Source organism: Peromyscus maniculatus, chromosome 14 (assembly GCF_049852395.1).
Source record: "Peromyscus maniculatus bairdii isolate BWxNUB_F1_BW_parent chromosome 14, HU_Pman_BW_mat_3.1, whole genome shotgun sequence".
NCBI classification, from domain to species: Eukaryota; Metazoa; Chordata; class Mammalia; order Rodentia; family Cricetidae; genus Peromyscus; species Peromyscus maniculatus.
The window spans coordinates 11,443,757-11,464,745 of NC_134865.1; the positions used below are offsets into that span (position 1 = coordinate 11,443,757).

The window sequence follows — 20,989 nt, forward strand, 5'->3', positions numbered from 1 at the left end:
AGGCTGTAGTCAAGCCTATGGGGCATTCTTTTGATGAATGTTTGATGTAGGAGGGTCCCCACCCACTACAAGTGGTACCACCCCCTGGGTTGTATAAGAAAGAAGGCTGAGGGGCTGGAAAGATGGCTCAGTAGTTAAGAGCACTGGCTGCTCTTCCAGACAACCCAGGTTCAATTCCCAGCATCCGCATGGCAATTCACAGTTGTCTGTAACTACATACAGTTCCAGGGGAATCCAACACTTCTGACTTCTGCAGGTACCAGCACTCACGTGCACAGACCCACACACATACACATAATTTAAAATAGTAAATATTTTTTTTAAAAAATGAATAAATAAAAACTACAATGGCAGCAAACACCTGTTCCAAGCACTTGGGAAGTGGAAGCAGAAAGATCAGAAGTTAAAGGCCATAGCTGATTGTGTATTAAGGTCAAGCCAGCATGGACTACATGAAACAGCCTTGAACAAAATAAGATGCCTTATTTAACATATCTTGTAGATTTCCTAGCATTAAACTTACAGCCAACAGCACTGTAAGTTATGACAAAATGAAGTTTACCTGATACATCGTATTTTCTCCACAAAATATCTCATGGCCTTCTCACCCTCAGGGACCCACCTGACAGCACTCACGCATGTGCTTGGGGTCTATTTGAATAGCTAAGTCACCAAATAAACAGTTCTCAAAAGATGTGGCACTCAGAGAAGAACACTTGTTTATAGAATGAGAACTGAAAGAAGTTGCTGTGTTAGTCCTCAACTGGGAGTGCTCACACTGGGCATCTCAGAATCTTTACCATTCTCAGCATGAAAGGCCATGAAAGCTCTGTAAGAACAGGCTTTAAGGTTATAAACAAATTTTATCAACAGACCAACTTTACATCCAGAATGTATGATGGATAAGGACTTAAATCATTAACTTCCTCAAGAAAAAGGCAAATCTGCTGGGTTGTATAATGAAAAATCTAGGCTATAATTCGTACTTGAAAATCTGCAAATTGCTGGATCAGTGACTTAAGGGTCTTCTCTCTACCTATATCTGGGCATTTCTATGCACAAGCACACCCTAACATCAAGATTTAAGTGCACTGCGCATATTTATCTGTAGGAAACCTACCATTTTCCTCTCAGCTGAGGCACTGGGAATATAAACAAAAACACAGCATTTCTTACAGAGTTCAAGTTCAGTGTGAGGTGAAGGAGAGCATGTTTGGAGCACAAAAAGAGAAGGGAACAGAAGAGCAGGCATTGCTTGAGTTGGGGCAGCCCTCTTTAAGATGACAGTTAAACCTGTCATCCCAAACTAAACGAAGGATCGAACCATGCAAACACATAGGAATACACCAGCCACTGCAAGCCAAAGGAACAGGCATCAAAGACTTTGAGATACAGATGTGCTTGGCACACCAAAAATCAAGAAAGCCGTGTCAATGGAGAGCAACAAAGAAACAAGACACAGAATAGGCTAGAGACAGCCAGAAGGCGGGTGCTGTAAGCTTGGCTCTGATAGGCTAAGATTAAGTTTTGCTTTAAATCTCTTTAAATGCACTTAGGGGGCCCAAGAGAGACCATGACAGTATCCATAATTCATTTTTTTAGAGTTATTCTGTGATTACAGAGAAAAGACAGTGCAGGAGGTTAAGGTGTAAAGACATTCATGAAGCTACGGTAATAAGCCAACTATGGCCATAATGGCTTTAAGCAGAGTTCTGGAAGAGGGTGAAATGCCATCAGATTACAGTTAGGGAGACTGACAAGACCTGATGAGAAGACAAATACAGGATACAAAAGGGGCATTTAAGGATGACAAGCAGCTGCCCTGCACACAAGGCAAATGATACTGTCATTGACTAACTAGAGCAAAGAGCACAGGGGAAAGGAATCAGTTCTACATACGCCAGGCAGCTCCATCCAAAGAGACCACTCAAGATTCCCTGACCCGGCTGTCAGCATTGGTTCAAGGCAATAATTTGATAAATGCTTACTAACATTAAGGACGATTTTGTGAGATTGCTTGGACATTCCAACATTATTTACATATTCTTCAGAGAAGAAAAGTGTGCTTCAAGATCAAATAACGTTCTGAAAAGTGAATGATGCAATATAACGGATCATGTCTAATAATCACATGTTTAAGGCCTTGAATATGTAACACAATCTTTAAAGACATTTTACTTGCCATTCAGTGGAGTTACCCAACACTTCTCACCTGTGAAGCTTCATTTCGTTTTCTTGGTACAGCTCAGTCATCACTTGGAGTTTCTGCTGAAGCTTCTGTTTCTCGTTTTCAAACTCTGTGATTTCTGACGGCAAAGACTCCTGCTCAGATTCCAGACTTCTGATACGCTCTAGAGAAATGTTCAAAGTCATAACGGAACAAAACTAAAGGAATTTCATAAAAATAAAACCTATCAAAGACAGACAAGATTGGGCGTGCCCGGGGTGAGACAGCTGTAGACAATTACTACAGATAATAGCAAACCAAACATTCTTCAGCAGCAGTACAAAATCTCTACGATATTTCATTTGCCTCATTGCTTTTTACTATTTTAACTAAGATGCTACATACACTATTTTAAATTGCTAGTATGATTATTATGAAGATCTCTCAAACTTCCAACATTCTAATTCTGACTTTCAACTTGAGAAGGAACAGCCACTGGAGGAAGGCCATAAGGATGAGTGTTTCAGAGGCGGGCATTTCAGCTGAATGTCTGTTACAGCCTAAGGAGAAGTCACCTCAGGAGCTTTGCTGTTCAGGCTGGTGGACAAAGCTGAGTGGTAGAGCCCTGGCCTAGAACACACAAAGTTCGATCACCAGTACCATAATTACCCCATCTTCTGTTTAAGCCAAAATTTTACATATGTTGTCATTCAAGCTAGCTGATAACAAATGCTCATTTTCCAGTTTAGAGAGAGACCGTGTCTCAGACAAGACTAAGACTGGAAAGAAAAATGACTTTAACTTTACTTCAACTGCTCAACTACCGAATCACCCGCAAAAATGGGGAGACGGCTCAGTCAGTAAAGTGCTGGCCACACAAACATGCTGACCCCATAAAAGCTGGTTAGCAAAACAAGCCCGAAGCCCTGTTACAGTACTGGGGAGGCAAAAGCAGGGTCCCCGGGGCTCCCTGGGCAGCTGTTGTAGCCAGATTAACACACTCCAGGTTTGCTGAGAGACGTTTTCTCAACAAACAAGGTGGAAAGCAAGTGAAGAAAACACTGAGCATTGATCCTTGTCCTCTATACACACATACGAACACAGACACAGACAGACAGACACACACACACACACACACACACACACAGAGAGAGAGAGAGAAATGAACAATTCTACGTAATTGTGAATTCTGTATAAACTAGCATACAGCTGTTTTTTAAAAAATTCATTTTTCTTTCATTATAATTACTACAACTCTAAACAGCTCTAATATTAAGGGACCAAGAAGAGAACCTCAACTCTGAATTCCTCTAAAGCATCATTTCCCAAAACATCTCAATCAATCTAACATAAGAAGAAATGCACTATGCCTCAAAAGGGCAGTTTCACAAGCTTAACAAACATGGAAAAGTTTATTAATTAAATGTAATGGTATGTAATTATTCTAAAACACCAGTTAATTAAACATACATACCAAAAGAACCATTTACGTAAACACCTTAATAGTAAATGGTACATGTACAGGAAATAGTGTATAGACGTTTTCTGCAAAAATTTTACATCTATATCAGGAAAAAAATGTCCATCTATGCTGTCAGTCAACGCCAACAAGTTACTTAGCAAAGAAATCAATGTTGGATCTAAGCTCTACTGGAACTGAATCATACAAAGCCTTACAAAACAACAGAAATTCTTTTTTTTTTTTTTGTTTTTTTTTTTGTTTTTGTTTTTGTTTTTTTTGTTTTTTTCGAGACAGGGTTTCTCTGTGTAGCTTTGCGCCTTTCCTGGAACTCACTTGGTAGCCCAGGCTGGCCTCGAACTCACAGAGATCCGCCTGGCTCTGCCTCCCGAGTGCTGGGATTAAAGGCGTGCGCCACCACCGCCCGGCAAATTCTTTTACCATTATACACTCTAGCTCTTTTGTCTCATACTTATTTTTAAAACTTTTAAAAATTAGTATGTATATGTGTGTGTGAGTGTGTGTGTGTGAGTGTGTGTGTGTCTGTGTGTGTGTGTGTCTGTGTGTGCTGGTGCATCTGCATGCTCAGGGAGGCAAAGGTCAGAGGACAACTAGCAGGGCTCAGTTCTCTCCTTCCACTGTGGAGTGAATTCTGGTCATCAGGCTCAGCAGAAAGGGCTTTTCTGCACTGAGCCATCTCGCCAGCCCACATACTTTAAGGGAGTACTATACAGCCAGGTATGGTAATTATGAGCCTATATAAATGCCAGCATGTGGGAGGTTGAGGCAGAAGGGTCAGGACTTCAAGACGACCTGGGGTTACATAGAAACACTGACTCCAAAAGGAGAGCATTGTAAATGATCACCAAAAAGGGCAGAGACTAGAGGAGGAGAGAGACCGTTAGAAGAAGATGTTCACATACAACAGAAATTGAAAAATCTTATGACCCTCTGAGAAAAGAAACTTGGATCTGGAGGAACACTACACACAGTCCTGGGTCTCCACTATTACTGGGGAAAGACTGGCCAAGAGCCCGGAGGAAGCAATGGACTAGCTGGAGAACTGGTCCTTGCTGCTCCGGCAGCTCCCACTAAGACACACAAGTGTCAACACAGCCACAGTGAAGCTGCCTTGAGGACAGTCCTAGTCCTCTGTGCAGCTTCCACGCTGCTAATACTGCTCTTTGCAGACAGCAGCTTTTCTTTTTTCTTTTTAAGTTAGACTAATGTTTTTCAGGTCTAATCAAAATTCAACTACTATAACCATTGAGTAGAGCAATTTCTATCCAGTATAGTTCAATCTTTTTATACAGTTTGCTCATTTAAAAAAGCAAATTGACAAGGACCGCTCTGGTCCAGTTCTCCTCTGATCTCAACACTGGCCGTGGAGGTCATAAAGAAGAAAGAGGACACTGAAGCTGGTCTCACAACGATGTCGTCCAGCACAGAGCACAGGTCCAGACTCATACAGGTCTGACTGCTCTTTGTAAGGCAGGAGAAGTTGAGGATTAAAGAGAGAAATGTCAAGTTCTGGGCAGCTGCAGCAATGGCTGACATACTTGGGGCATCTCTTTCTTGTCCTCATTGAGAGGATTTTTTGTTTGTTTCTGATTTGTTTGCTTTTAGCTGTGCAACTAATAAAGGGGCCCTTGTCTGTGCTCATTGGTCTGTAGTTGCAAACAGGCAGGGCAAGGACCTGAAGGGCAGAAACAAAGCTCTGTAAGCAGAAGCTTTTGGCTAATGCTTCATGATTTATGCACATGTAACTGGATCAATAAAGACTGTTTTGGAGGGGTTGGGGATTTAGCTCAGTGGTAGAGCACTTGCCTAGCAAGCACAAGGCCTTGGGTTCAATCCTCAGCTCCAAAAAAAAGACTGTTTTGGAAATCAAAAAGGAAAGAAAATAAAGATGGGTAGAAAGAAAATAAAAAGATGCCTGTGGTCCTATACTCTGAGTTAACCAGTTCAGACATTTGAATATGTCCATCTATTCTTTTCAGATATAAAAATATGAATTTATTTATTTAATAAAATGAGACATGATATACTAACTTTTTAAACATCCCAAACACAACTGGAAGAACTTATTTTTCAATATGAACACTATGAGCAAGTTGTTTTAATGCTCTCAATAAAAAAAACTTATTTTGATAGGTCTGACATCACTCCTATACATGTTAATAAGCCATACACATAAAGTAGTAGACCAGACTAGTTCCACTACTGAAGATCAATTTCTCAATTGAAAAAAAAAATTGCAAAGAAAAATTTCAATTTGATACTTTCAAACATCTAAAACTATACTACACATGTAACACTGTGTGGACACATATAACACTGTGTGGTGGTTTGAATGAAAATGGCCCCATAGGCACACAGGGGGTGGCACCATTCAGAGGTGTGGCTCTGTTGGAGTAGGTGTGGCCTTGTTGGAGGAAGTGTGTCATGTGTCAGTCACTGGAGGCTTTGAGGTTTCAAATGCTAAGCCTGACCCAGTGTCGCTCTCTCTTCCTGCTGCCTGCGGATCCACATCTGCCTGTGCCACCATGCTTCCCACCATGATGACAATGGCAACTGTGAAATTGATCTTCAGTAGTGGAACTGGTATGGTCCTCTGCTTTAATGTATGTGTATAGTTTATTGGCACTAAAACTCTGAACTGTAAGCACGCCCCAATTAAATGTTTTCCTTATAAGAGTTGCCATGGTCATGGTGTCTCTTCATAGCAATAGAACACTGACTAAGACAGACCATAATCCACAGTTCTACATGCCTTAAAAATTATTTCGTAAGTGTAAGAAAATTGATATGCCTTTACCAAAAACAATAAAACTCAGAAGTAATTCATTCTCCTTAAGGAAACATACTCATTGAGGAAACCTTACCTGTAAGATCCTCCTTTGTTTTATCTACTTCAGATAACTGAGTGTAAATTTGGTTTCTTTCTCCTTCTAAGGCTTTTAAAGAAGCATTTAACTTTAAAGAAGGGGAGAAGGGGGAAAAAACAATAATAAGGTTACATAAAATCCACACCCATCTCCCGATACACCCCACACTCTCTGCAGCTGCTTCTCCTCTGATGATGCCATCATAAACATAAAGCCATCAATGCAGCTGCTGTAAAGCAGCCTTCACACTACATTATCAGGACTTCTCACACAGGTTAGCTAAGAACAGGCGGAAGGAACAAACCAGAAGAAAACAAAGTAACAGAAGCAGCAGGAAAACACTGCACAATGGGAACTATGAAATAAATACAGTAAACATTTTTAAAGTATTTTTAACTGAAGGAATGAGGGTACAATTTTGAACTTTTCTAAATTCTCTAATTATGTGAATTTCTACAGTTACTATAAAAAAGCAATTGATAAAGTAAATTCTAGGGGCTGGAGGGATGGCTAAGTTAAGAGCACTGGCTGCTCTTCCAGAGGACCTGGTTTGATTCCCAGCACCCACATGGCAGCTCACAACAGTCTGGACCTCGACTACCAGAGGATTCAACACCCTCACACAGACATACATGCTGGCAAAACACCAATGCAAATAAATTAATTAAATCAAAAAAATTTGAATCACTTCTCATATAACCTTATAAGGAAAAGATAAAAGTGATCTTCGGTTAGTTACTAAAGACAACTAGACTGAATCCCTGCTATAGGTCCTCCACCTCCTCTTTATAGTACATAATAATACAAACCTTAACAGCATAAATCAGCTTCTTCAAAGCTCCCGTGGGCTGATTATCTACAGGGAAAAATAAAACCATGTTATTGAAGGCATCCAAACGAATGCAGTAGTTCCTCAGCTAGTCCTACCACCCCTCTTCTTGCCACAATAAACAGTCTGGAGCTGAGGTGCTGAACACTCCAAAGCTGAGACATGGGGATTACCATAAGTGAGGCCAGAAGGGGCTACACAGTGAATTCCAGGCCAGCTTGAGCTACAGTGAGACACTTCCTCAGAAAAACTAATTAAAATAAAAAATAATAATTTGTATAAGGTAGAGTGACCTACTCTTAGGAAGCTAGACATTACAAGCAATCAAAGTACCACAGAGTCCCAACAAGAACTGAATCTTCACCTCAACACTTGGCCACACACTTAACCATGCTTAGATACTTAAGGCATTACAGCATCCAAAGTATGAGTGATGCATCGCTCCAAATTAAGTAATATTCAGCATAAATTCTGTGAGAAAACTACTTCTTACAGGATAAAGTAAAAATGAAAAACTGCAAATGTAGCTTTATCACAGTTCCCCTCATCTGTTCTAGTGGCAGTCTGTCCGTCTGCCTGAAATGCCCTGCACTCTCAGCACTCCCACAGCTAGACTTTCAAGTAAAGCTTTCTTCACCTCTTCAGAGCTGCAGCCTCCTCCTCCTTTGTCCTGTCATCTATCATCCATGTCTTGGATGGTAACTACTTTAGAGCACACAGCTCCTAACTTGTATATGGCATGCGGTCCTGGGCAGCATGAGGACATCTCCCCCATCCTACTGCTTTCCGCCGAGACGCGCCCACCCAGGATCTGTTCACTACTCATCACTCAGCCATCTCCATTAGACAATCTGTTCCAGCACTGGGATGGGAAGAAGCCACACTCCCATCACTTCCTAACAGTATATTGTAATAACTATCCTGTTTTGTTATTGTTGCTCTCGTCTCTTACTGTATGTAAGGACAGGGGAGGGCACAGTACACAGAGAGTTCACTCAGCACGGCCTACCAGTTTCAGGCCCTATTAGACAACTTGAAAACTATGCTCTGTGGGTATAAGAAGTCTACTATTTATACAGCACGTCAGGGAGCCAAGAGAGAGGACACAAAGTCCAAGAATCACCATTGGAGCCGGGCGGTGGTGGCGCACACCTTTAATCCCAGCACTTGGGAGGCAGAGGCAGGAGCGTCTCTGAGTTTGGAAATACAGTAAATAACTAAATGAACCTTAGTTTTGTGACTGTCATAATATATCCAGCAACAGCAGTAACAATTTGTGGTGGCCAAGATTAAAGTACTATAATCTGTCTAGAGCAAAGGGCTTCAGGAATTAGTTATTCTGTCACTCATATGATTCACAGTAAAGACAGGCACCAGAGTGGTTACAATTTTGAAGTTGTGGTCATGAAGAGATGTATGATACACAGGACAAGGGAGAGGAGGCTGCAACTCTGAAGAGGAGAAAAAGGATTTACTAGAAAAGTCTAGCTACGTGAGGTGGTTAAGGGCACGGCATTTCGGGCAGATGGACAGAACGTGCCAAGTACAAGGGTACGAGGAGCACAGCACACATGCGGAATGAAGAGGAAGCAAGGGAGCAGTCACCATACCTAAGTGAGCATCGTTTTCTAGGTCACTCTTCACCTCCCAATCCAGATTACCGTCATCTGCTACATGTTCTCCAAACACAGCAGTCCAAACCTCCGTCTTTAGCAGGCTCTCCACCAGAGACTGGACAGTGAGCAAAAGGGGGAACAAAGAGAAGTAACGACTCAGGCTACCAGCTGTTCAATGTCGGACTGCACAGTAGCTTACAATTCAATCCCGGCCAATGAGACGGCAGGTAAAGGCATCGGCCACTAAGCCTGATGACCTGCGTTGAACCCCAAGACCTACACGGTAGAACTGCCACCCAAAAGCTGTCCTCTGAACTCTGCACACACATCATGGTGTGCACATACCCCACACATACAGACACAAATAAGTGGGTTTTTTTGGTTTTTTTTTTTCCGAGACAGGGTTTCTCTGTGTAGCTTTGTGCCTTTCCTGGATCTCGCTCCATAGACCAGGCTGGCCTTGAACTCACAAAGATCCGCCTGGCTCTGCCTCCAAGTGCTGGGATTAAAGGCATGCACCACCACCGCCCAGTCCACAAATAAATTTTAAGATACAATAAAAAAAAAATTAAATCAATCTATATAAATAATTCCTCATGAGCTCTAATTTTCTACCTGCTATATCTTAACATATCTTAACGAAAATATTTGTTGGGTTTTTTTAACTGCAACGTTTATTGACTATTAAACCCTAAAAAATAAAAGACAAAACTTGCCGAGCATGGTACAACATCTTTAATCCCAGCACTCAAAAGGCAGAGGCAGGCAGATCTCTGTGAGTTTGAGGCCATCCTAGTCTACAAAGTGAGTTCTGGAAAGCTAGGGCTACTTCGTGAGACGTTGTATTCCAAGAAAAAAGAAAGAAGAGAAAACTAAATCAAACACAATATTTTATAATGGTTCATTTTTGCTAACCACACTATATGATTACAAAACAGTAAAGTATTGTCTTTTCTTTTGTGTGTATCATATGCACTTGAGTACGTAGGTGCACATGTGGCTGAAAGAGCAGGAAGTGGGACACCGGAAGTGTCTTCCTCTATCACACTCTAGCTTGTTGCCTGGAGACAGAACCTCTCATAGAATCACTATGCCACTACACCAAAAGTATTTTCTTATGACTTTCTTACACGTCTTACTAAGTAAGAGTTGGACTGGAGAGATGGCTCAGCGGTTAGGAACTTGTTACTCTGCTAAAGGATCTAAGCTCATTTCCCAGCACGCACATCGGGCGGCTCACAACCATGTGTAACTCCAGCTCTGGGAAACCCAATGGCCTCTTCTGTCCTTTGCACACGTGACACTGACACACTGACATACACAAATACAGAAACTCAGAAGTTTAAAAAAAAAAATTAAAAGTAAGCCAGGCGGTGGTGGCACACACCTTTGATCCCAGCATTGAGGAGGAAGAGCCAGGAGGATCTCTGTGAGTTCGAGGCCAGCCTGGACTACAGAGTGACTTTCAGGACAGGTACCAAAAGTACACAGAAAAAACCTATCTTTTAAAAAAACAAACAAACAAAAATTAAAAGAATGGTCATTAACAAATGGGGGTAAAAGTTGTGTGATATTAATCTCTGAGAGACACAAAATCTATTTTTAAAAAAAATCACAGCCCCCAGCACAGGCACTGCACTCATATGCACATACCCACCCACAGGCACATACAAATATACACAAGTAAAAAAAAATTAACATCTCTGGCTAGGGAGATGGCTCAGCACTGAAGAGCAGCTATTACTCTTGCAGAAGGCCCAAATTCAATTCAATTCCCAGCACCCACACCCAGCAGCTCACAATTACCTGTAACCTCAGCTACAGGGAACCCAACACTCTGCTCCCCCAGGGCAATGAAACTCACATGCATATACCCACAAAAAAAATAAGCCATAGATTCTTGATTTATTCAAATAAATAACTAGCTGAAGAGTTCGACTAAGACAAAGACACACTGTAAGAGAATCTCAATGGAGCACTGCAAGTTCTCCAACAGCGTTTGTTGTTGGTGTTCAGACAGTCTCCATGTAGCCCTGGCTAGCCTGGAGCTCAGAGACCCACCTGCTGGGATTAAAGGCGTGCGCCACCATGCCCGGCTCAGCAACGTTTTTTTAACCTTCTGAAGTAAGGAACACTTTCTAGTAACATAGGTTAGTGTTTCGTCTGAGCTTATTGGCCAAAACCAACCAAGTAACAAGATGACTATGCACCATGCATTTCTCTGCAAGGGCCATCTAAAACTACTTGCTAATCTCTTCCCTTCCTTCAAGGTTTCTGGCACAAATAAAATGCCCTCCAGCTCTGAGCAGTGCTGAGGGTTCACATCCCATTCCTTTTCTATTTAGGAAGAATCGTAAGCTTCTTAAGTAGAAGAAGGAAGTTTAGAGAAGTACAGTCATCCCTCCGCATCCAGAGCACCGGCTCCAGGATGCCTGCCACTACCACTGCGTGGACACAAACTCCATGGGTGCTCAGTCCCTTTACATAAAATAACAGTACCTGCATATAACCTGTATGTATCTTCCTATAGACATCAAACCGCTTCCAGATTACTTATAATAACTAATACAGCACAGATGCTACATTAACAGCTGCTTTACTGTATCGTTCAGGGAATGGCGGGGAAAGTCTATGTGCACAGTATAGATGCAATGTTTTTCTTCTAGTTATTATTAGTGTTTGTTTTGGTATGTCTGCACATTAGGTAAGTAGGGCAAGCACATGAAGTCAGAGGACAACAAAAGTCAGGTGGTTTGCTCCTTTTATTTTATGTGGTTTGGGGATCAAACTCAGGTCATCAGGTTTATGAGGCAGGCACTTTCACTCAATAAACCCTCTTGTCAGCCCAAAATTGTTAAGGGCACCGCTCTGTGATTGGTTGAATTCAGAGAGATACAGAGAGTCAACTATATGGCAAACTGTAAATAAAACTAAGGCTAGAATCTCTTGAAAACATCTTTATTATTTTTTTTAAAGATTTATTTATTTATTATGTATACAGTGTTCTACTTGCATATATCCCTGCAGGCCAGAAGAGGGCACCAGATCTCATTACAGATAGTTGTGAGCCACCATGTGGGTGCTGGGAATTGAACTCAGGACCTCTGGAAGAGCAGTCGGTGCTCTTAACCACTCAGCCATCACTCTAGCCCCATCTTTATTATTTTTTACATTTATTTATCTAGGTAGGGAACAACATATGTGTCACGGCATATACAGGAAGGTCAGAGGGCAATTTATGAGAGTCAATTCTCTCCTTCCACAATGTGAGTCCTAAGAATCAAATGAACTCAAGATTGTCAGGACTGTACAGCAAGTGCTTTTACCCAGAGTGCTCTCAATGGCCTACGTAATGTCAATTATTTTATTCCTATAATTAGAGTCAAGTTCCAGTTAGTGTATGTGTGCGTGACCCGAGAGCCATATGTATGGGTATATATGGGTTCAGGTATACACAGCACAACAAACCTACAGAGATCAGAAGACAAGCTTTGGGGTCAGTCCATTCCTTTCTACCTTGTTTGAGACAGGTCTCTCCACGCCTCAAACTTCCATAGAGTCCAGACTTTGTCTCCCTCTCTCTACCACACAGCACTGGCATTAGATACTTACTATGCTACTATAATCAGCTTTTAGGGCTCTGGGGAGCTGAACTCACATCATTGGGCTTATGAAACATCTGATTTATCCAGTGAGCCATCTCCCCAGCCTGAGTTTCAATTTTTTAAAAAGCTTTTGTATCAACAAAACAAGTATCACAAATTTGGTAGAGATACAAAGACTATTCAGCCAATACATATAAACTATAAACCCAATTTCTTAACCAATAGCAGTGGATGTCAGTATAACAAGAAAAGGTAAAAGTCATTATTTTCTTTCTTTATTGATAAATGCCAGGCTAAAATACTACAGGGCAATCCATGGAATATTAACATACATATTACAAATCTATCATCAAAAAGCACCTGAAATGTGAAAAAAGACCCAATAGCAATAAAAGCTGTTAAAAGTGTTTGAATTTCCAAGTAAAAGTAAAATTGTGGTCAACTAGTCACGAAAGCCAAAAGGTCGTTTACCTTGATCTGATTGTCTTTATCATTTAGAACTTGCTCTGCCTGTACTTTGGATTCTTCAGATTTTACTTTCTGTTTATTGAGTTCATTCACTTTTTCTCTCATTACTTCAGCTTCCTGTAAAAGCTGATAGGAAAACAATAACAAGGATGTGAGAGATAACAATGTTTAGATGCATTCATTTAAATATTTAGATCATTGGGGCTGGAGAGATGGCCCAGAGGTTAAGAGCACTGGCTGTTCTTCCAGAAGTCCTGAGTTCAATTCCCAGCAACCACATGGTGGCTCAGAGCCATCTGTAATGAGATCTGGTGCCCTCTTCTGGCCTGTAAGCATACATGCAGGAGGAACACTATATACATAATAAACAAACAAACAAACAAACAAACAAATCTTTAAAAAAAAAAATAAATAAATAAATAAATATTTAGATCATTATAAGATCATTAAAAAATATTAAGAAGGTAGGGCTGCTACTTAAAAAAAGTAAGTCAGATGTGGCTCCCTTTTATAAAGAACTTTCAAAACAGAACACTGTAAAATAACAAGTATTCTCCAACTGATTTACAAGGTAAATTCTTATCAAGTACAAGGTTTTTGACATACACTTACCTGATAAATTTAGTCAACTCTTTCTATCTTTGTACCCCATATAATATGCCAGATCTGACTTACCTTAATATTTTTCAATCACCATGCTGTTTTGTTCAGGGTTACCTGTCTTCAGGTAACTCTGAAGAATACTGTTAATCTCGATAGTCTAGATAGAAAACCCCAGCCGAACTGCACTGTGAGTTTTAGTCTGGCTTGGGCTACATGGTAGGACTTGGTCTGAAGTGGAGAGGCACTTTTGATTACAGCAAGGGAAATTTACAACAGGGGTCACCACCACCACATCCTCTGAAATCTAAGATGACAGAACAAAGGTATAGAAGGAAGAGGCGTCAACCCACACAGAGAAGGACAGAGAGAGAGAGAGAGGGAAGAGACACACTGTGATAAAAGACTCCACAGACAATACACAGAAGAAGCCTAAGCCAGGTGGAGAAGTAGTGAAGACTATTTGACATGGTCCAGAAAGGCTCATGATTTGAAAGCAGCACTAACAGGTGGATGAGTGGAAACCAAAAGGGAAGAACCGGGGGACGGGAGAAACAACTGAGCAGGTAAAAGCGTGCAGTGCTGTTGCAGAGGACCCACATCAGTTCCCTGCCGCTGCACTGGGGCCTTTGGAGGCCAGAGGCATCAGATGCCCCACAGAATTCGAATTATAGGCAGTTAGAGCCAACTGATATGTGCAAGGGGAACCAAACTCAGGTCCTATGGTGGATCAACAGGCACTCAAACACTGAGCTATCTCTCCTCCCTTCATTTCCTTCTGGAAGCCATTTTTCTTGGGAACTTAGTTTCTCTGGGTCTAATAAGAATGTGTTTTCTGAGTGAGGTAACCCAAACCCAGAAAGACAGTCATGGTATGTACTCACTCATAGGTGGATTCTAGATATAAAATAAAGAACAATCAGACCACAACCCATAGAACCATAGAGGCTATATATATAGCATGGAGGTCCCTAGGACAACTGTGGCTTATAATAAATTTCAATTTTACTCAATTATTGAAAAAAAATAGCCAAATGAATGGAAACACATGAACTATGAACCAAAGGCTGAGGGGCCCCCAGCTGGATCAGGCCCTCTGAATAGGTGAGACAGTTGATTGGCTTGATCCGTTTGGGAGGCAACTAGGCAGTGGGACCAAGTCCTGTGCTCATTGCATGAGTTGGCTGTTTGAAACCTGGAGCTTATGCAGGGACGCTTGGCTCAGTCTGGGAGGAAGGGACTGGACCTGCCTGGACTGAGTCTACCAGGTTGATCGCAGTCCTCGGGGGAGGACTTGTCCTGGAGGAGATGGGAATGGAGGGTAGGCTGGGGGTAAGGGGAGGGGGTGGGAGGGGGGAGAATAGGGGAACCCATGGCTGATATGTAGAACTGAATGGTATTGTAAAATAAAATATATATATATAAAAAGAATGTGTTTTGCTGGGCAGTGGTGGTGCACACCTTTAATCTGAGCACTCAGGGGACAGACATCTCTGTGAGTTTAAGGCCAGCTTGACCAACAAAACAAGTTCCAGAACAGCTAGCACTACATAAATAAACCCTGTCTCAAAAAACAAACAGACAAAAAAGAACAAATTCTGCAGATCTGCTGGGCTTTGTTGTCTTGAGACTATAGTTGACTCTGCCATCAAGGATTCTTGTTTTCTCGTCTTAAACACTCTATTTCCTGTACCGAAGACTTGCTCTTCTGTGGTTAGTTATTTTGATTAACTCTCAGATAATGAAGTACAGGAAGTAATTTTAAAAAGAGATAGCATAGCCAAAAATCTCTTGTTATCTTCCATTTAAAAAAAAAAGATTTCATTTTAAAATTATTATTATTTTAACTATGTGAATGTGTTTGCACTTGTGTGCATTTGTGTTCATGATGAAGATGCCCTCAGAGGCCAGGAGAAGGTGTTGAATCCTCTGGAGTTGGAGTTGTGAGTGGTTGAGAGAAGCCTGATATAGGTGTTGAAAACTGAGATCAAGACGTCTTAGAGCTGTGTAGTGGTGGCGCACGCCTTTAATCCCAGCTCGGGAGGCAGAGCCTGGGCTACAGAGTGAGTTCCAGGACAGGCACCAAAGCTACACAGAGAAACCCTGTCTCCAAAAACAACAACAACAAAAAAGACATCTTGGAGAACAATACATGCAGCTCCTTGTTCTCTTTCATGGTTCTGAAAGTATTCTTAGATACTCGGGGGTTTTTTGTTTTTGTTTTGATGGAGCCTTCTTTGTTTCCTGCTCTTTTTTTCTTCTTCACAAACTGTTAATATCTTTCTGTTATCTTTAGCTCTCTGAGATTATATGACAACGTGTCCCAAATCGTGTCTTTTATATGCTACGTTGGACACTTTCATTCTGGAAACTCCTCTAGATTCTGTGGGTTACTACAATTATTTCATATATTTATTGTGATAATTTAAAATTTTTATTTATTGATTTTTGTGTGTTTGTGTGAGTGTATTAATGTGTGCATGTGGATACATATGTGTAACTGTGTGTAGAGACCAGAGGCCTTCTTGACAATGTCAGGAATGGATTTCCTCCCTAGCCCACCCCCCCTTTTTTTTTTTTGAGACAGTCTCTGTATGTAATCCTGGCTATCCTAGAACTCCCTATGCAGATCAGACTGGCCTTGAACTCATAGAATCCCACCTGCCTCTGCCTCTTGAGCACTGAGATGAAAGGTGTGTGTCACCGTGCTGGGCTCAGTTCCATCTTGATGAGCTGGCCTTAAAGCGAAGTAAAAAGTGGTTGGTTACTTTCATAACATTTATACTACTACCCATATCAGTGGGCATATCTTGCCAGGCAGATTGTTATTGTAGCCTGCATGGTTTGCACGTAGGTGAGATTGATGATTACTTTTTTCCTGTGGTAGTATGCATAGCACCTTCCAGCACTACTGAAGCTAGCCAGTAGGGATGAAACTTCCAGCTAGATGTCTGCACAAAGCAACCAAAGATAAGAGATGAATGGCAGAAGATGAGATGTGTGGATGCATGTTTGGGAAAGGACAGAAGCAGGGAAGGAGGAAAGAAGGAGGGAAAACAGGGGCATGGATATGTGTGTTTCTGTGTGTCGGTATGTGCATATGTGTGCAGGCACCCATGGAGGCCAGAAGAAGACATTATATGCACATACCCACACTCAAGAGACACATGCACATAATTCAAAATAATAAAAGCAGACGAAGAGGAAGAGAAGAGGTGGCAGCAGGCATGATGGCACAGAGCTATAATCCCAGCAGTTAGGAGGCTGAGGACCACAGCGAGCTCCAAGCCACCCCGAGCTACACTACAAGAGTCTCTCTAAAATGATGATGATGATGATGATGATGATGATGATGATGATAATAAACACTTTCATCTCTCAAAGGGCATAGGGTAGATGACAAATATGTATTACAGGAAAACAAACAATTATTAACAAGAAAATAAAATGGGCAACACAGGATATATAATCAAATCACATCATGTGGCTCAGACAGACTAGTATTTAGAGACTCATAATAATGTTTTTGTTGTTGTTGTTGTTTTGTTTTTCGAGACAGGGTTTCTCTGTGTAGCTTTGTGCCTTTCCTAGAACTCACTCTGTAGCCCAGGCTGGCCTCGAACTCACAGAGATCCGCCTGCCTTTGCCTCCTGAGTGCTGGGATTAAAGGCATGTGCCACCACCGCCTGGCTGAGACGCATAATAATGTAATCAGAAATTTTCATATTGCTAGAGTGGGAAGATGAAGGGTTGCCATTGATGAAGACCTGAGTCAAATTCCCAGAACACACATGAAAGCCAGATGGATAGCACAAACATCTATAATCCCAGTGCTTTACGGAGAGATGGAAGGCGGAGAAAGGTGAATCCCTAGAAGCTTGCAGACTAGCTACCCGGGCATACACAACAGAAAAGAGACAGTCTGTCTCAAACAAGGTGGAGGAAGGACCAACACCAAGGCATGACTTGTGCACACTCAAACTCTCACACAACACACACACACACACACACACACACACACACACCTCAATATGCACATTATAGATAGGAAGGAAGGGAGAGAGGGAGCAAGGGAGGGAAAGGAAGGCAGGGGAAGAGACAGAGAGGGAAAGGAGGCGGCGAAGACAGAGCTTTCATGCCAAACACTGTTGGGAGAACAGAAGGGAGAGCATACATGTGCGAGGCCTATGTGAGAGGAGGGTGAGACAGAAGCTAACTTCCCACTTTACGGCCCCCCAGAACTCCTTCCGTTAGGCCCCAAATCGCTAATATATTAACTCTTACTATATTTTCTGCTGTCTCCTGTGAATGTCAGAATGCTGACTGCCTTGGCTGATTTCTCACATGGGAGAAGACAGAGACAGAAGGACACACTTCTAAATCCTTTACGAGACACAGGAAGCATGCGTGGGAGACTGCCCGCTCTCAAAAGCCGACTCTTTCGTTACAGGACTCCACGCACGGTCAGTTGTGAGTTACCCGGAACATCAAAGTCTATATTCAGATCTAAGAGTCTCTCTAGACTACAGACCTGCTTATGGCTTTCCTGAAGTTCAGCAGTTTCATCCAAGGCATCTTTTATTGTTCCTACAAGTCGCTCTTTATTGATTTCAAATATTCTCAAGGTCGTTTTGGCCTAAGTAAAAGAAATACACAGTTGATAACAATTTAACAGAAAACCTCATGTTTATGTATTCTCCGCAGAACACAAAATTTAAGCAAAGACCAAAACATGCCGCTATTAACAGCAGAGGTGGTATTAACACTGCTTTGATACAACAGACAAAGGCTGGCCAAGACCCAGGGCACATCCTACCCCCTACCACTCATTTGCCATGTGACTTGGGCAAATTATTGAACCTTCCATGTACTGTGCAGACAATTTTGTTAACCATTGAAATAGGAAAGATAGAAAAGACCAGTTATTAGATTCTGATTTATCGGTGTACTTAGTGACTCACTTAGAGCACTGCTTGGACTGCCTATTTGCCAAGCACCACTTCACCTGCTACCTGGGAAGAACAACCTGGAGGAAGAGCTGAAACAACAGGTCGTTTCCCTTAACAACCTGCTGACTGCCACGTATGCTTCGGAAAAACTCTCACTTGCTCCTCTGCCCACTTTGTGGTTTTAGAATACAAACCAGACCCAGGATTGAAGCCTTTCATTCAGGACTGTCCTGGCTTCAGTCCACTGGCGACATCTCTCTTCCAGGCTCACAAGTGTCTAGAGTATTTATTCCACAAGATCCCACACTACTTACCCTTTGTCTCCTCCCCTAAACTTTATACTGTAGAAAACAACTTTGTTTCTATTGTTAAATGTTACACAACTTCAAGAGTGCTCAGATACAGACGTACTTTAAACTTATCAAAGGAAAAATGAATTTCATTGACAGTTACTCAAGTTTAAAAAAAAAATGAATACTTAAGAGTCCCTATATTTCAAATACTAATGCAATATTTTATTATCTGATGTGATGGCTATTCTTGGTTATCAATTATATCTGGAATTAACTAAATCCCAAGCAAGCTGTGAGTGATATTTCTTAATTAAATCATTTGAAGTGAAAAGACCCACCTTTAATCTAGATCTCAGATCCATCTTTTTTATGTTTTGTTTTTTTTATTTATTTATTTATTTATTTATTTATTTTTAGGGACAGGGTTCCTCTGTGTAGTTTTGGTGCCTGTCCTGGATCTCACTCAGTAGACCAGGCTGGCCTCAAACACTCACAGAGATCCACCTGCCTCTGCCTCCCGAGTGCTGGGATTAAAGGTGTGCACCACCACCGCCTGGCCTTAGATCCACCTTTAACCCAGATCTTTTGAGGTGGGAAGATCCACTTTCAATATGGGGACACCTTCTGGTGGCAGCCTATCTAGAGGACAAGGAGGAAGGGAGCTTTGCTCTTGGCCTGCTTGCCCTCACTCTGCCTGCCAAGTCCATTTCTTCCCTGGCATTAGAGCCTACTTCTTTGGGATTCTGGTGTATTCTGAATATCAGGTGAGACATCCAGCCTCATGGACTGAGCAACTACGGGATTTTGGACTCTCTGTTGGTAGAGTGCCATTGTTGGACTAAGTGGACCATAGCCTGCAAGCCACTCTAATAAATCCCCAATCAGATTGATCGATTAGATAGATAGACAGACAGACGATAATAGTCATCCCATTAGTTCTGCTCCTCTAGAGAGTTCTGACTAATATACCTAATAATAAAAATAACATGAAAACATAAATGTTTTTCAAAAGTGACAGACCAATTAGAGTAATTCAACTTACTTCAGCTACTTGTGCTTTGAGAGCATTTGATTCATCTTCTAGGGACTGTATCTCTTTTAAAGTATCAGCCATCTGAAAAGACAGTATCAGACAGTAAGTATTTAATAAGTCCCTTTAGCTCCAAGACAACATGCATTAGTTAGGTGTATTTGCTAATTTATTGCCGATAAAAGTGAGAGGCGAGATGAAGAGGCCTTGTCAGCTTGCTTACCATGTGTTCACATGTACTTTACAAATTACATGACAACAGTACGTCTTCTCAACTTCAATGTATCACAGAACTCTTCAGGTTCAAGATGAACCACTAACGTCACATTTTAAATAATCTCACACACATCAAGATTTTCCTTATGCCAGAATTTAAAGTAGAAAGTTATTAATATATTTTTAAGTTAAAAAATTATATACCCTTCACTAGGTATATGATTACTCAAGTTACATTATTCATGTTACTTCCACAGCGAATATGGGAAATTTCTATGTAAATGTACAAGAGAGTCAAGTGTGGGGGCACGCACTTGCAATCCCAGCTCTTAGGAGGCACAGGCAGGAAGGTCAGGAGTTTGAGGCCAGCCTCAGTTATACAGATACACAGTTATACAGACTGGGGTGTAGTCTAAGACTATGTCTCAACAGATGAAAACAACGGGGCTGGAGAGATGGCTCAGTGGTTAAGAGCACTGGCTGCTCTTCCAGAGGTCCTGAGTTCAATTCCCAGCAACCACATGGTGGCTCACAACCACCTGTAATGAGATCTGGTGCCCTCTTCTGGCATGCAAGGACACATGCAGGCAGAACACTGTATACATAATAAATAAATCTTTTTAAAAAAAAAATGAAAACAACAAGAAAAGAGGAATATGCAAAAAAGACCTATGAGAAAATCTAAAACACGAAAAGATTAGATTTGGCAATTTTTGTCCTAAAGGGTCTTCTACATTCTGTTTTTTTACATGCATGAGTTTTTTTGTTTTGTTTTATTTTGCTTGGGTTATATTTATTACTTGTTTGGATGGTTTGGGAGTTTTACTATTTTTATTTATTTACATTTTTAAAGATAGTGTCTCCTCTCC

The 20,989-nt window shown here is 41.4% G+C and overlaps 1 protein-coding gene across 12 annotated transcripts in view; it reads right to left on the bottom strand.

Annotated features, from left to right (window-relative positions):
• Mia2 (MIA SH3 domain ER export factor 2) overlaps positions 1-20,989 on the bottom strand; it is a 96,886-nt gene that overhangs the window by 27,248 nt on the left and 48,649 nt on the right. For all 12 annotated transcript variants that reach the window (XM_042260577.2, XM_016007357.3, XM_016007356.3 and 9 more), the window contains 7 exons: positions 19,917-19,988; positions 18,164-18,268; positions 13,036-13,158; positions 8,954-9,074; positions 7,324-7,370; positions 6,512-6,602; positions 2,213-2,351 (listed from right to left, as the gene is read on the bottom strand). In XM_042260577.2, the coding sequence (XP_042116511.1) occupies positions 2,213-2,351; positions 6,512-6,602; positions 7,324-7,370; positions 8,954-9,074; positions 13,036-13,158; positions 18,164-18,268; positions 19,917-19,988 (698 nt within the window). The remainder of the gene's footprint in view (positions 1-2,212; positions 2,352-6,511; positions 6,603-7,323; positions 7,371-8,953; positions 9,075-13,035; positions 13,159-18,163; positions 18,269-19,916; positions 19,989-20,989) is intronic.